Here is a 17,317-nt window from a genome sequence, read left to right as displayed (position 1 = left end):
ATTCTCACCACCTGGGGTCTGCTCGTCAGGAAGTCCAGGATCCAGTTGCACAGGGGTGTTTTAAGACCCAGGCCCCTGAGCTTGAACAGCATCCTCACATATGTGTTGCTCTTTTCCAGGTGGGAGAGCGTGGTGTGTGTTGCTAGGGCAATGGCATCGTCTGTTGATCGGTTTGGCAGTATGCAAACTGAAAGGGGTCCAGGGTGTTGGGAAGGGTAGAGCAGATGTGGGTTCTGACCAGCCGCTCAAAGCACTTCATAATTGTGGAGGTCAGTGTTACAGGGCGGTAGTCATTCAAGCAGGTTACTGATTTTTTCTTTGGTATGGGGATGATGGTGGCCTGCTTGAAGCAGGTGGGGACTTCAGACAGATGCAGTGATAACTCCACTGTTGACATTTGTCACCCACCCCCCTCCACCCCCAACATATCTTATCACTAATAAACTACTATATTAAAAACAAGAATGGTGTTCACTCCTAAGGAATGTGTTTGTGCTGTACGACCAATGTATCATGTGTATATTTATTTTTTTGCTGGCTTTATGGAATCGGAAACTGCCATCCTCTTGGGCTTATCCAACATAAGGTTCAGTACAACAGGCTACGAATTCCAGTTGTGGAGACACTGGTAGAGTTGTTTCTTTGTAGGACGCTGACTTATTCCTATTCTTTTAAACCACGTCGTCTTATTGTGCTTTAGTAGAGAATGTATGTTTGTCTGCAATGTATTTGTATATGGCATTTATTCTATGTTACGTCTTTTATGTGGACCAAGAGTCTGTTTTAAAAGTTTGACTGATTTAACATCGGTTCTACGTATCAAGTGTGTCGTTTCGCACAATAATATGATCTACGCGAAACCAAGGGTCCAAACGAGCACATAACAGTGCACCCCACACAGTGCACGAGATAGAGTACAAATGGGTGTTTCATTACATCACAATAACATTTTCTCAGGTAACCTCCATGTAAACACTCTCACATGAAAGTGCAAAGTGTGACATCTCAGCAGCATCGGAGGGTCATTACCAGTACCTGCACAGATCAGACATGGCAATGTAAGTAACACATAAATGTATGAATTATGTCATCACATACTCATCATACACCTATCTACCCCCACCACTCATACACTTATCCTACCCCATACACTGCCTGCTAGCATTTACCAGCAATGAAAATAACTGCCACCATAATTTTCTACTTACCCTTGTAATAGTATTTCAATATCAATTTTGTATGCATCATGTATAAACCATGTTATCTTTTTATATATTGTGTAGATTTATCACATGTTTGCTAGCATGATCATTAAGATATGTCTATGATTTTATCTGCCATATTCCTGATTGTTTCCCCTCTCCTTCTTCTCCCACCCCTTCAAGTGCCATGTTAAATCACCACAAATGAAATATCCCCTGAAATACAGGCTTTAATTAATCCACAGGTGACCTCGTTATCTGCAAACGTACAGCGAGATCACAGTTGGCCATTTAGTTTGATGCAGAGCATTTGCAGCAACCAAATTGGATGTTGAAATCAAGACTATCAGAGAACTGTTATAGAAGAAAAACGAGAAAAACTAAAAACGACTGAGCATATTAAATAGCTGCATAGACACTAGGATCACCCCATTAGTACGGACCTGTGAGCTTGGCTAGCATAGATATCCGATCAAGAAACACGCATAATAATAATAATAATAATAATTTTAAAAACTTAGCGACAGCAAAAACGCAACAGCATTGCAAAGCATTCACTGAGCAATCACACAAGACAAACCTAAAAAAGGTATTTATCACTTACATAATTTATTTTTTGTAAATTAAAGACAAATCATTTAGGACGTACACATATACAAAAATTATTTAAAAAATATTTCCTTATACAATTTGTAGACTAGAGTACGTAGATCAGTTTGATTACATCGGTAGTGCTGAAATCTTAATCTTGAAAACGGCATGCTAGAGCTAAATGCCGAGAGCGACAGAGAGATTTCCCGAGAGCTTCGCTGAAATCAAGTCAGACATCACAGCGCCTGAACCAGGGATGAGTCTGCCTACATTGATCCAAGCAGCAGCTACGTATGACGTTTGTGCGTTCGCAAAGAGCAAAGATCTCGCTCACTTAATGTGGACAGCGGGCAGGGAAGCCATTAAGATGCTCCTCGTTCCCATCCTTCCTCTTCTCATCTTACAATGCATGTAAAGAGTTCCTCAGGGAGTACCTTAAGCAACTTCAGGCCGACTTACATTATATAAATATGTTATTAGAAGGCTAATCTGAATTATCTCCTGGTATACTGACATGTGAGGCACAGAAGTCCTTGATCCCTGTAAGAGAACGAGAAGGACAAATGGATTAGTGAGGTAAGCCATGACTCAATTCAGAACTGTTCCACAGGATGCTTTCTGTGCTAGAAAGTAAGGAGATCATTCAGTTCAAGGAATCTCCATTTCTTAATGCACACCCAACATTTTTATTCCACCACTTCTCTTTTCGCAGGAGCGAAAAAGAGGAATAGACGATTCCTCTCACCGCAGACATTCATGGATTAAATGTTTATTTTAATCCGTCACAGGCTTGAAAGATGTAGTGGTGATGTGTCTACGCACATAATTTAGCCATGCTTCATTTTCTATATCTTGGGTGACTCAACCAGGTAGCTTCATGGCAAGGTGAGAGGTTATTTTGTGTGCAGGACCGACAATGTGCTTGTTAAGAGGCCATGACTTGGCTGTGACACTGCCGTCGGCTTTGAATTGTTTTTGAATTTGCATATCAAACAATGCCACACGCAAATAACTAAATATGGCCCTGCAACCTGACCTGACCTGCCACTGGTCTGACTGGTTCTGAGGCTGACCCTAGGCAGACTAAGGGTTTAAGTTCTGAGGCTGACCCTTGCAGAGGGCTTAAGTGTCTGGCACAGCGCAGATGCGTACGTGCGCGTTCGTGTCTCCAATGTATTCTAGCGTTGCTATAGCGTCTCTCAGCAGCACACAAGCTTAATCACAGTGGGTGAAATTATACCTCTACGCCAGGTGAATCTACGGCAAAGACTATTATTTTTATAGGTCTATAGATGTATCTGCCCCTTCATAACTATTTACTCCTCTATCGACATAGCAATAGCTATGACATACCACTGCGGGTAATCTAATTACCTATGATTCACTGAAGAATGAAAGAAACTAAACGCTCATTTTATCGGTAGTTTTATACGAAGGGCGCAAACAAACGAATTAAATGATGTGCATCTGTACTGCAAGTCGCCTTTGGATGAAAGCGTCTGCTAATTGCATAAATAGCATAAATGGAGTGAGCCAGTGCTTTAAAAGTTGTATGCACATGCACAGTCAATGTGCACATGTCTGCACAGACACAACATTTTGGTGCTGTGCGGAGAGTCGGCGCGGGTGAATTCTAGTCTGTATGCAATAAAGATCTTCACAAGGCAATGCTGGCAATAAATGGTAAATACAGCAAATGGAATGATGGTACAATCTGCAGACCTAAGTCCAGGCAAACACTGAGCTGGTAAAAACAGGTGCCAGAGAACCATATAACCCGCCTGATATCAAAGAGTAATCAACTGTGTGGGTAGGATTGGACGTGTTTGGCACACCAACCACTCACCTTTCCCTACAAGGCCGTGCCATCAGATGAATTTGGTGCTTGCGTAATCTCAGTGAAACTACTTCTTCATTATTATAAATCTGACAGAGTGCTTCTATTTATTAAGTGCCATTCTAGGCCTGTCCACCTTTTGGTGTAGACTAGTGGCCTGGACTTACTCTGGACTATGTTGCCATAAGCGATGGCCGCTGGGGAGTCGGGCACTTCGGTAAGGAACGATTTCCCCTCGTCACAGCTTCTCCCTGCAGAGGCATGAAGCAAAGGGTTAATTGTGAGTACTTTCGGCCAAAGAGGAAGCAAAGCTTTGGCTTTAGTTTGATAAAAAAAACATTCAAACAGGTCGGACTGTGGCTGGTTATGCCCTTGTGACCAAAGGAATGGGGAAACACCGTATCTGGCGAACAAGAACCAAACACCAAACAGAGATCAGAGCCAGAATAAGTCACAGATAAACAATGTGCACGTGATAAAGCAGGTTTTTTTCTAACCAAAAGCCCAACAGACCATATCTGTGTTCTGCCATGTTGCTCAGATAACACAGACTATCTGGATGCTACAAGAGAACTTCTCATGGAACTTCTCATGGAGCAGAGCTGTAAAATCTTCTTGACTTTTGAGTCTAATTTTCTTGTAGATGATTTTCCTGTTTAAAAATAAAAGGCTACACTGGGCTGTGCTATGTGAGGACATTTGTGAAATGATTGGATAATGAGTCAAAAGTTATTTACAGTCATGGAGTGTGTCATTGTCAGTGGATAAGAAGTGATAACTTTCGAGTAAGAAATGGCAGACGTTGAATGAGACATTCACACTCATATCAAACTATTGAGAAATCTGACACATGCACTGGCTGCACGCGACAAAACCTGACCCATACAATTACAAGGTGTCCTCGAGCAAACTTTTCTGGTCAAACTGGTCTTGGTGAATGAGTGAATGTAAGTGTGCATTCTTAAAGCGGCTACTGTAGTCTCGTACATGTTTATACAGGTAGAGGTTTCGGGAGCATCAGCTTGTTTTATGTTTTAGTACGGACTACAGACAGAGATGCAGGCACAGTGTGTGTGTGTGTGTGTGTGTGTGCAAGTGCATGTGTGTGTGTGCGTGTGTGTACAGGTAGAGGCTTTTCGGAGCATCAGCTTGTGTTGACTATAGACTACGATGCAGACACAGATGCAGGCACAGTTGAGTGTGAAAGTGAGCAGACCAACCGCGTCACACCACAGCTGTTTTACATTCTCTTCAAGCTCTGAACTAAACCTCTGATTTCACTACACGCTGAAACAGTTCAGCCATTGCCCTTCAGGCGAGGTTGCATATCATAGAAGGTGTGTGTTACAGCGAGCAGACCAGCAGACACAGGCTCAGTGCTGTACCTATTCGAGGGTCCAGTGGCACCTTTCCCAAAAGAGGAAGATTCAACTCTTCGCACATCCTCTCGGCTCCGCCTGTAGATGGGGGGAAGATCTGGGAAGTGTTCTGAAAAGAGAGATGGAGACATTTCAATTTAAATGACAAAGTCAAAGTAAAAGAGCACAAACTAATTTGATTAAACACTAAAAGGTCTATATCCTTCGTCCGGGATATTTTTATTTTTGAGTTTTCGTCTTAGAGACATAAAAAGAACAACCACGGAAACATTGAACCCTTTTCTAATATTATTGCTGAGGTCTTCTAGAATAGAATCATATATTCCATTTGTGCATCAATGTTTTTGGTTAAGCAAAATGTACAAAAACATCAATGAAAGACAGACAACTTAGAAAAGTCTAAAAGGCCTTGGACCTTAGAGTGTTAAACACCATTCAACTCCATTCCAATCCATTCAACGGTGTGGATATGTAAGGCTGGGAAGAGTGCGACTGCACCAAATGAAACGACATGTGTTCTCATTTAATTGTTGCAATGCACACATTCACACATCTTGTGGCAAATGATAAGTGTCATAATATATCAGCCTAAAGGTCAAATTACAGTGTCGCTGGAGAAAACTGAAGGGGATCTAGTGACGGTGCAGTACCTGTGTGCCTTCATAGTCTGTTGTTGTCGCTGTTGACAAAACTGTCTCAGAACAGAACGTTTGATATCTATGGCAGCTCAGCTACCTAGTTAACTAGTTGAAGTCCTATTGGACACAGAAGATGAGCCTTACACCCCCCACTATTAATCATTCATCAAATAATGTTATGAAATATGAACCTCACAGCTAGCACTGCAAGATACTAAAGTGTGCAATTCAACAAACTATCTATAAAGTCTCTCGTAGGCAGACTATCCAAATTAAGCAACACACCATAGTTGCCTGGACTATAAATTGGCTTCAAGGGGTGCAACCAGAGATTTTAAAGACAGCTGAATGGCACATTAATAACCATGCTGAGTTCAGTAGAAGTCAGTCACATCTCCTCACATCCTTCCCTCTTCCTTGAGCGGTCCTAGTCATGTCCTCCCCGAGAGAGGCACGTCCGGCAAAACAGATGCCATCTTTAATGCCAGCACATTTCAATCAAACCAAAAGCTACCTTGATAAAAGTTAAGGAAGGGAAGTTAACCTCACTCACACTTCCTGTTTCCACTCATCAGCCTGCCCACATGAAGTGTGAGGACACGTATTCTGGATCCAAACAAGTCAACCCTGACAACAACATCTCTCTGTTTTATGGTCACTATTTAAAGGCACAATATGCAACAATTATGCTTCAGGATTAGGGTTAGGATAAGCAGTTTAACCTTAAAATAACAGCTTAAAAAAAATTGGGGCGCTACATGACTTTTAATATGGAGAATTGCGTAGTTCTGTAGTTTTGCCTGCCGATGCCCGCCGACCTTACTTTGATTACCTTCTGCCGATCTAGTAAGTAGCTTATTTGCCGTCTTGCTTAGTCTTGTGTTGCACATGATTGACGTTTGACTGTGTAAGGACAGTCGTTGAGTAATTAATTTGTCATAATGTCAAAGTCAGCACATTTCAAGAGATTTCGTTAGTTTTAGCTGCTAGCATACCTTTAGCGAATAGCTATTAATCCTTAATGCACCATTAACTTGGTGCTCTAAAACTGGTGGCAGCAGTGCACACAGGTAACAGTAGCGTGAGCTAAAGGTCAGTAGGCCTGTGGTAATGTCATGGAGACCCGTATCTGTGTTGTCTTATCCAGCATCAGCTGGTTCCAGGAAGGATCTGAGCGTTGGGTGAGGGCCAGGCCTGTTCCAGTCAGCTTCTCTCAGTGGTGGCATTTGGGGGCGGGGCAGTGGGACTTGCCTTGCACTTGGGGCACACAAAGCCACTCATGTTCTCCACCACACCGATGATGGGCAGCTTGACCTTCTGACAGAAGCCAATCTCCTTCCTCACGTCCTGAAGCGACACTTCCTGTAGGAGTCCAGGAGGGGAGGGAGAGGGGTGGGTGAATGTGTGAAGGGGGGGGGGGGGGGGAGAGAGAGAAAGAAAGAAATGGAGAGTGAGTTACTCTGTTGTTGAGGAATTTCCTGTCATTTACAACAGGCCCACTTGTAGAGCTAATCAACCAGGAGTAGAAAATGGCTGCTGTTAGACACTCCTGTAGTACCGAGCTACTGCTTTCCCCAAGGCTACAAAATCCTTTAACCACTTGATACGCTAAGCATTAAGTGATGAAGGTCTAGTAAATGATTAGAGTGGAATGATGAAGAGACTCAAAGCAGCATACATAGAGAGATTCATTATTTCTCATAAACGTTTTACAGGAGATAAATAGGTAATTCAATTTTATTTATATAGCGCCAAAACAATAAAATGGTCTCCAAGGTGCTCTACAGAGCCCAGAGCCTGAACCCCCTAAGAGCAAGCACCATGGTGACAGGGGTAAGGAAGGACTCCCTGTTCATCAGGAAGAACCCTGAACCACGGCACATAAGGTAACAACAGAGAAGGCTCAATTCCATGCTCAGACACAAGAGTGGCCACCAATATGTACCCTTGGTAACTTTGCCAAATACATGAACACACTGAATAAACCAATACACTTTGAATATTAAAATTAAAAGGAAGTACACCAGATGATAAATGGAAATGATGTTCTGATATACATTTGTCTTGCATGTCGTATCTGCATGAATGTCTTGACTGCATAAATGGTGTCAATAAAAAATTGATCACAAAAAAACAAATTTAAAAGGAATAAAAAATTAAACAAAAAAAAAGAGGTGAGCTATTGACACAGGGCATATTGTTCTCATACCACTTGCAACAACAGCACATCTCTCATGGAAGAGATAATCACAGAGAGATTAAATGTCTGATGGTCAGAGTTATGATCGTCAGAGGGTATGGGGAAGCGAAAGTGTCTGAGGTCCCCGCTTCCTCCTTGGGCTGATCAACAGTTCATGCCTCGCTGGACATCCTTGCAGTTTTGCATAGTTCCTAGCGATAACATTCTTCTGAGAGAGAGACCGCTCAATCTCACACACACACACACACACACACACACACACACACACACCTGATAGGTGTGACTGGAGACCCTCTGTGTCAACATATGCCCAGAGAATCCTGAATCAATGGCAATAGAACATGGTAAACAAAGCCCCCCCCCGCCCCCCCCCCCCCCCCCCCCATAAAAAAAAACCCCTTCTCTTCCTCTCCGAATGAGAGTTGGCCTCCGTTTGAGTGAACGAGGCGAAAACTGTTTTTGTTTGACGCTCCTTTGTTGTGCAGTGGATTGAGACGCTGACATGGGTGTGAGGCTGTGTGTGTGTGTGTGTGTGTGTGTGTTGTGCGGCGGACTGAGACGCTGACATGGGTGTGAGGCTGTGTGTGTGTGTGTGTGTGTGTGTGTGTGTGTTGTGCGGCGGACTGAGACGCTGAAATGGGTGCGAGGCTGTGTGCTTGGTGAATTCTACATCAGAGACCGCTGGCAGGCCAACATGGCTCTGGCATGACTCCACTATGTCTGATGTACAGCCATTTTGGTCAAACTATTTATTGAGCTGAAATCAAAAGGTACAAAGGTACATTAACAGATGGGGCGGCGTCATTCTGTAATAGATTTAATTGGACAGAATAAAAAAAACAACAGGGTGTTTCCCCTTCATTTAGGGGCTGCCAACTGAGGATCCCAATTCAAGCTGATGTCTTGTATAGCGGCTGTTACATCCCTGAACATTTTCTGTGGCCTGTGTATACCATCCTGTGTTCCGTGTTTTGCAGACAGCCCAGCAAGTCACCCAGGGGCTCGCTCTTGGAAAAGCACAGTCGTTGTTTTGGCTGCCATGACCTTTGCCAAGGACCCTTGGTGCCTGGCCTAGGCCGTTTCAGACCTTGCACCAGCCTCGGAGTGAGAGTCCGAGAGTGAGGCCCAGGATTCTTTGAGGCCTATTTCTGAAGGCCTGTTTGTTTCTATGTTTCTTTACAACTTCGAGCTTTTGTCGTTTCTATTTTCGTTGTCTCGCCGTTTTTCTATTATTCAATATATTTTTTATTTAGTTTAAAGATAATAAATTCTTGATTATTTTTGTGCTATCTGACGTTGTCTGCCAGTTTTCTTATTTCCTCGAACTCGTTTTTGTTTACGTTGCCTGACCCTAGCAGTGAACGTAACAGCGGCTCAAATAAAGAACCAGGGTAACCCCTTATTACAGGCACATTTCAGACAGACAGTCACTCTCACGGACGTCTGTCTCTATCTGTCTGTGTGTGTGTGTGTGTGCGAGTGTGTCTGTGTGTTATTCCTCATTACAGGCACATTACAGACAGACAGTCACTCTCACGGACGTCTGTGTCTATCTGTCTGTCCGTGTGTGTGTGTGTGTGTGTGTGTGTGTGTGTGTGTGTGTGTGTGTGTGTGTGTGTGTGAGTGTGTGTTATTCCTCATTACAGGCACATTAGACAGACAGACAGTCACTCTCACGGACGTCTGTGTCTGTCTGTGTCTTTCTGTGTGTGTGTGTGTGTGTGTGTGTGTGTGTGTGTTTCTGTGTGTTATTCCTCATTACAGGCACATTACAGACAGACAGACAGTCACTCTCACGGACGTCTCACAACAATGGCTGGGCGTGTTGCCAAGTTAACCAAAAGGTCTTGATCAAGTGTAATTCCCCAAACTCATGAGTGTGCTTCCTGATTCTTTCTCTAATGCTAGTATTATTTCAAGTGAGTGTGTGAGTGTGTCTGTGAGTGTGTCTGTGAGTGTGTCTGTGAGTGTGTCTGTGAGTGTGTCTGTGAGTGTGTCTGTGAGTGTGTCTGTGAGTGTGTCTGTGAGTGTGTCTGTGTCTGAGTGAGTGAGTGTGTCTGTGTCTGAGTGAGTGTGTGTGTCTGTGAGTGTGTGTGTCTGTGAGTGTGTCTGGGTGAGTGAGTGTGTCCTTGTGAGTGAGTGTGTCCTTGAGAGTGAGTGTGTCCTTGTGAGTGAGTGTGTCTGTGTGTTTGTGGTTGAGGGAGACAGTAAGAGAATAAGGGCATGATTAAATGCATCACTATCATCTGAATGAGTGTTTTTGTACACATGCTACTACAGCTTGCAGATTGTGTGTGTGTATGTGTGTGTGTGTGTGTGTGTGTGTGTGTGACAGCGTGGAGTGAGGTTGAGTGTGTGTGTGTGTGTGTGTGTGTGACAGCGTGGAGTGAAGCTGAGTGTGTGCGTGTGTGTGTGACAGTGTGGGGTGAGGCTGTGTGTGTGTGTGTGTGTGTGTGTGTGTGTGTGTGTGGTTAATCTGCAGATCTGGCAGACCGAGTCATACACATTAACACTCTGATTAATAGTGGCTGGGCGAAATAAAACATCATTAATAAGGGACAATATGAATTACATGCTCTTAAATGTAATATCTATTTTGAGTAACATTTTTTGTCGAAAAACGAAATAGTAGATTAGACTCTGATGGCAAACAGCGTCAGAGAAATTTCAAAAAGGAGAACTAATAATAAAGGAAGTGCCGAAAGTTTCTGTGTGAGAGTGATTAGGTGAAAACCCATTAATCATCATGAGTCAAATGCTGGGTAAGTAACGCAACAGCAGTGAATCGCTGCATGTATGTTAGGCACAAACTGGGACCTCAAACATGCTACATCATGTATGTTAGGCATAAACTGGGACCTCAAACATGCTACATCATGTATGTTAGGAACAAAACTGGGACCTCAAACATGCTACATCATGTATGTTAGGCATAAACTGGGACCTCAAACATTCTACATCATGTATGTTAGGCATTAACTGGGACCTCAAACATGCTACATCATATATGTGCTGAAGCAAAAAGCTAGCCAAGTCAGACAAACACTTTAACCTACATTTGTACAGAGAGCAAAAGAGCTCCACAAGCAGTTTAAATCCAAATTTGAGCATCACTGTATATGCCCTCTTCTTGAATACAGTGAGAAGTGGCACCTGGAGAGGCATATTGTGGCCACAGTGGAATTTGACAGTCATCTCACAGTGTGTGTGTGTGTGTGTGTGTGAGAATTTGACAGTCATCTCAGAAAAGATCAGCGAAAATATCCATGACCAAATAACCAACGTGTTGATTAATTATGGAATACCAGCAGACTAAATAGTTCTCCCCAGTGATAATTAACTAATTTAAAGTGTGCAATTTAGACCTGCCACTGGGTCCTGTGCCCCGCACACACACACACACTCACACACACACTGAACACGGTGTTGGGACAGACATTCAGTGAGAAGAATGCATAAGAATATATCAAAGATGCGGTGGCTCTTTATAGGCCTATTTATTAACCTATTTTTGTATGTTGGTCAGCCTTAGAATGTTAGTATTACCTCTTATAATGTTAGCATTAGCTTTTAGAATGTTGGTATTAGCTCTTATAATGTTAGCATTAGCTTTTAGAATGTTGGTATTAGCTCTTATAATGTTAGTATTAGTTCTTAATTGTTTGCACCTGGTAAGCCATTCAGAATTTTATCATATCCATGCGTACATGCAGATCAGACCCGATCCATGCATTACTATTCTACAGATATGTAGCCTTGTTTTTGTGCCTCTTGGTGTAATTATGTAAAAGTGTATTTGTGTGTGTGTATGTGTGTGTGTGTGCCCGTGTTGGAAAGGGTTCAATTGCTTAAACATTAAGCCAATATACATTCCCTTTGAAGCAATCCGTAAACCGTAAAAAGCACTGTTTACGGTTTACTATGGCAGTAAGTTAAAAGATAAGACTTCAGATGAGCAACATCTCCATGCCAGGCCTGGCAAATGTCTCCATCCCCACCCCCACTCAACCTCCCTTTGTCACCAGTATAAAGGGTTTGAGACAGGAACAACACTCTCCCCCTACCTTCAGTCTGAATCCACTGATGGTACCAGATTGTCTGTCTGTCTGTGTGTGTGTGTGTGTGTGTCTGTGTGTGTGTGTGTGTGTGTGTGTGTGTGTGTGTGTGTGTGTGTGTGTGTGTGTGTGCGTGTGTGTTAGTGTGAGTGTGTGTTAGTGTGAGTGTGTGTTAGTGTGAGTGTGTGTGTTAGTGTGAGTGTGTGAGTGTGTGAGTGTGTGTGTGTGAGTGTGTGAGTGAGTGTGTGAGTGTGTGAGTGAGTGTGTGAGTGTGTGAGTGTGTGAGTGTGTGTGAGTGTGAGTGTGTGTGAGTGTGTCTGTTAGTGTGAGTGTGTGTGTGAGTGTGTGTGTGTGTTAGTGTGAGTGTGTGTGTGCGTGTGTATTTCACCTGTGGCGTGGTTATGATGACTGCACCGTCTATGCGAGCCTGCCCGAGGTACTGAACTATGGACAGGTGCTCGTCGGAGGTGCCTGGGGGCGTGTCCACGATCAAGTAGTCCAGCTCCCCCCAGTCCACATCCCGCAGGAACTGTTTGATCATCCCTGCAGTGAAGTCAACAAGCTCAGCGTCAGCTATGGCCAGTTAATGCTTAATCCTTCCGGATTAATCAAAACATTTCAGACAATCATTGCATCATCTAATCTGCACTATCACTATCTAATCTGTAATGACTTAAACTAGTCAGCCAAGTTCCTGGTCAAAACAGGCCCTCGTTAAGGAATGCCAAACCCACACGGGCAGGAGATGCGATGTTGTCTTTTGTTAGACGCTCTACTGGCTCTGTACAAGCGCAGGTTTGTTGAGGTCCTGACCCATCACAACCTGAAATACTGGTTCATTATAAATAGTCCTCCATTGCTTATGCTAGAGAAATGTGACTTAATGGCATAATGACCAGGTATGCAACAATAACATGGGGTATGTTGTCATTCTTGCATAACAACATACTGGATCTCATTTTAGTCTGCTGATTGGAAAAAAAACTGCCCCAGAAAGCCCCAGAACCTGTGCGCTCCTGTTGTCTCTGCGTTTGTGTTGATCTTGTAGAAGTGTGAACCCTTGACTCCTCGGATGCATTCAAGTGTTCACGACTTCAAGAGCTATGAATAGAGAGAGGTGTCTGTTTGGTGATGCCTGTGTGTGTGTGTGTGTGTGTGTGTGTGTGTGTATGAAGCATGCAGGTCAGGACAGTGTGTGTATTCGGTGTTGCACTGGGATCTACATGGTGTATTCAGCTAAGCAGAAATGTGAAGGTAAACAAATAAAAGAAGTGCGTTGTTCACGTGAATCAAACCACGATGAGGAAGTGAAAGGGGCAGTGTCTAAATACAGACTGACACAAAGGCCCATTCTATTAGTGCTACTCCACCTCCTACATACACAGTCATCACACTCACACACACACACACACACACACACACACACACACACACACACACACACACACACACACACACACACACACACACACACACACACACACACACACACACACACACACACACACACACACACACACACACACACACACACACACACACACACACACACACACAACCAACGCAAGCACTACTTGTTAAGCTCATTAATATACTGGCTCACCACTAGCCTCAACAGATTTTAATTTTGCGATATTGCAAAGCTGACATCCATGATGTTCCCCATCCAAACCGTGCTGCCACTATAAAGCCAAGGAGCTTTGTGAGGGTAACGGGTCATAAGTTCTGTATGGAGATCCCTCTGAAACTACATTCATAGGGGGAGCCCTAGGTTTCCTGTCCTCACACAATTACGGATATGCTTATTACATCCCAGTACTACTATCGTTTATTTTCCCCTTACATGCCTGATTAAAAACACTTCTTAAGAAATAAAAACACAAACAAAAGAAAAGAAGAAACAAAACAAACAACAACGAAAAAGAGCACCCACACACCACCACCACCCCCACCCCCACCCCCACCCCCACCCCCACACCCACACCCACACCCCCACACCCACACCCACACACACACACACACACACACACACACACACACACACACACACACACACACACACACAGGAAGAGAGGGAACTCCAGTGGAAAAGGGTGGGTGGAAACAGACCGTTCTTCTTGGGGCCCCTCCAGATGACTGCATCATCGGGGCTGCTGAGCAGGAAGCCGATGGACATCACTGCCAGGTTGTCCTCCACGTACTGCAGAGGGACACAGGGGGAACACAGTCACACACCCTGGAGCCAGCGTTCTGTTTAGGCAGGTCCCTTAAAACTGTCATCAGTCCATATCCCTCTTCCGGGATATATATATTTTTTGTATGGTATGTTTACATTTGATTTAAATTAAACTACTAAATTCCTTTTACTTACATGATATTATTGCTGAGGTCTTCTAGAATATATAATCAGATATTCCATTTGTTTTTAGTTAAGGGAAATGTACAAAAACATCAAGGCATGTCAGACAACTTAGAAAAGTCTCAAAGGCATTGGACTGTAGAGGGCCAAGCCCAGTCCAAAAGATCTCAGTAGAATCTGGTGCCACGTGATCTAGTTTCAATCTAGTTATCGATCAGTGTGAGTGAACCGATTAAAGGCTAACTATTTCATGGTGCAGTCCTAGTGAAGGGTAAATATTTGAGCATGTGTGTGTAGAGTACTAGGGTGTGTGTGTGTGTGTGTGTGTGTGTGTGCGTGTGTGTGTGTAGAGTACTAGGGTGTGTGTGTGTGTGTTTGTGTGTGTGTGTGTAGAGTACTAGGGTGTGTGTGTGTGTTTGTGTGTGTGTTTGTGTGTGTGCGTCCTAGTGAAGGGTTAATATTTGAGCTCAACAACCAATCAGAAACGCCACACCCTACCGTGCTCCTGCAAAGGCGCTGGAGCACGAGCGCCCCTCATTGTTGATTGGCTAGAATAGAACAATAGTGTACGCCTGGGTCCAAGACAGTTCAGAATAGTGTACACCTGAGCCAGAATAGTAGAATAGTGTACACCTGGGCCAGAATAGTAGAATAGTGTACACCTGGGCCAGAATAGTAGAATAGTGTACACCTGGGCCAGAATAGTAGAATAGTGTACGCCTGGGTCCAGAATAGTAGAATAGTGTACGCCTGGGTCCAGAATAGTAGAATAGTGTACGCCTGGGTCCAATAGTAGAATAGTGTACGCCTGGGTCAGAATAGTAGAATAGTGTACACCTGGGTCCAAGCCAGAATAGTAGAATAGTGTACACCTGGGTCCAGAATAGAAGAATAGTGTACGCCTGGGTCCAGAATAGTAGAATAGTGTACGCCTGGGTCCAGAATAGTAGAATAGTGTACGCCTGGGTCCAGAATAGTAGAATAGTGTACGCCTGGGTCCAATAGTAGAATAGTGTATGCCTGGGTCCAAACCCGAATAGTAGAATAGTGTACGCCTGGGTCCAGAATAGTAGAATAGTGTACGCCTGGGTCCAGAATAGTAGAATAGTGTACGCCTGGGTCCAATAGTAGAATAGTGTACGCCTGGGTCCAATAGTAGAATAGTGTACGCCTGGGTCAGAATAGTAGATTAGTGTATGCCTGGGTCCAAACCAGAATAGAAGAATAGTGTACGCCTGGGTCCAAACCAGAATAGTAGAATAGTGTACGCCTGGGTCCAAACCCGAATAGTAGAATAGTGTACGCCTGGGCCAGAATAGTAGAATAGTGTACGCCTGGGCCAGAATAGTAGAATAGTGTACGCCTGGCACATGCACTCTGACCACAACGCCAAAGAGCCAGGCTACGATGGCATGGCAGTCAGAGCACATACTCATCTCTAGTGATGGCACATCGTCACAATGAGTTTATGACTAACAAAACCCCCTGCCAACTACAATATTTGATCTTTTTTATAGTGTAGCAAGCAAACATCATCTTTTTTCCTGACTGATTTAGAAGCTGAAGGTAGTTTTCCTGACTGATTTTTTCCCTGATTTTCATATGTGTACAAACTAGATATGAAGAGCTTACCACAGGGGACCATCCCGAGCCACTCTGGTGAACCTGTACAATAAACACGAGACACACTGTATTAACTCAGATACAATTACAGAACAGCACGCTAAAGAAACAGACAGACCGATGGATATATAGATAGAGACAGACAGACAGAGAGATCCTACCATTAAGTTAATTACTAACACTAGGAAGTTTCTGATAAAGATTATGCTTAGGGTTATGTTTGATGTATAAGTTAATGCCTTTTATGAGGTTGTTTAGCCTTTTTTCACTCTGGCAGGGGGACTGCCAATGGAAACACTTTGGCTATAATTGGGTACATTTACATTTTAATGTTTATTAATAAACACTGTCCCCCTTAATCAAATAAACAAACTGAAACTGAAACAGCCTGTAGTTTGCTTCTCGACAACGATTTCCCCAAAAAATATCCTGTCCTTTCTGAACATTAGTTAAAGTGTATCAAGAGTTTTATCGTATTCCGTATTCAACAGGAGTCAAAACAAAAACCATACAGAGAAGACTGGGAGGAAACTAACAACCTTTCATCACGCTCCTTCAGATTAGCACCACTGCTAGAAGTGTTTTACAACTAAATCACAAACTGCACGTTATAGTCAAAGGTAACGTTAGCATAACTTGGCTTCGGAAATGAGAGGCGGTGAAGGAAAAAGTTCTCAAGGCTCATCGGAGGAAGCACACATACAGTTCAGGGAGTCCAGAAAAGCCTGGAAAAACAGATGGGAGCTAAGAGACACATTAACGCAGAAAGAAGACCTGATGTACCTGCTCTCCCTCCAAGCCCATCATCCTAGGTATGGAGGGACCACAGATGTCCACATCCAGCAGAGCAACCTGAAATATGAGAGAGAGAGAGGGAGAGAGAGAAAGAGAGAGAGAGAGGAAGAGAGAAGAGTGAGTGGAGTGGGGGGGGGGGGGGGGCAGGGAGGGAGAGAGAGAGAGAGATTAATTGCAACGTGGGAACAAATATGCCATTTCCACTTTGTACCATAAGGTGGCAGTGGAGAGCCATCCACAGCACAGCAGGAGGCACTGCAGAACTGCCAAGTGTCTGAGGCATACCACTTTCCCCACACACACACACACACACACACACACATTACGCAAGACAGCAGCGCAGACACCTCTCTGCAGAATCTGCAACCTTCCTTTACCCCACAGCAGTCTTCGATGCCAAAACGATGCTCTATTCAGTGCTAGCGCAACCCAAAACAGCACCTCTTATAGCAACCCCTCAGTATGAGAAACAACATGACTCGAAACCCCTCCACCACTGAAGTTGCTTTCCATGCGCCACTTAACAACTGTTTATCCAGAAAGCCTTTAAGTGATGGGTGAACATGTGCCAAGACCATGTGTGTGGACCTTCCAAATATTCAAAAACCATCCCAGCATTCCAGACAGGCAGTGATGAA

At 43.7% G+C, this 17,317-nt stretch overlaps 1 protein-coding gene across 1 annotated transcript; it reads right to left on the bottom strand.

Moving 5' to 3' along the window:
- Window positions 1-1,820: 1,820 nt before the first annotated feature.
- On the bottom strand, window positions 1,821-16,732 carry nubp1 (nucleotide binding protein 1 (MinD homolog, E. coli)). The gene is made up of 8 exons (XM_080855792.1): window positions 16,668-16,732; window positions 15,894-15,926; window positions 14,012-14,102; window positions 12,291-12,445; window positions 6,899-7,009; window positions 5,016-5,118; window positions 3,798-3,881; window positions 1,821-2,333 (listed from the first exon to the last, which is right to left on the bottom strand). Exons 1-8 carry the CDS (start codon window positions 16,689-16,691, stop codon window positions 2,278-2,280), a joined length of 657 nt encoding a protein of 218 aa, XP_080711918.1. The 5' UTR covers window positions 16,692-16,732; the 3' UTR covers window positions 1,821-2,277.
- Between the last annotated feature and the right edge of the window lie 585 nt (window positions 16,733-17,317).

Source organism: Sprattus sprattus, assembly GCF_963457725.1.
Source record: "Sprattus sprattus genome assembly, chromosome: 18".
NCBI classification, from domain to species: domain Eukaryota; kingdom Metazoa; phylum Chordata; class Actinopteri; order Clupeiformes; family Clupeidae; genus Sprattus; species Sprattus sprattus.
Note: the sequence above shows the minus strand (reverse complement) of the source record. Positions and strands in the feature narration are given on the sequence as shown.

Excerpts from the sequence above, each read along its gene's own strand:
- nubp1 (XM_080855792.1), bottom strand. The coding sequence starts at position 16,691 with ATGATGGGCTTGGAGGGAGAGCAG. Across the intron at positions 15,927-16,667 it reads TGGGCTTGGAGGGAGAGCAG|GTTCACCAGAGTGGCTCGGG; the intron begins GTACATCAGGTC and ends TTTATTGTACAG. Across the intron at positions 2,334-3,797 it reads TTATGGCAACATAGTCCAGA|GGATCAAGGACTTCTGTGCC; the intron begins GTAAGTCCAGGC and ends GTTCTCTTACAG.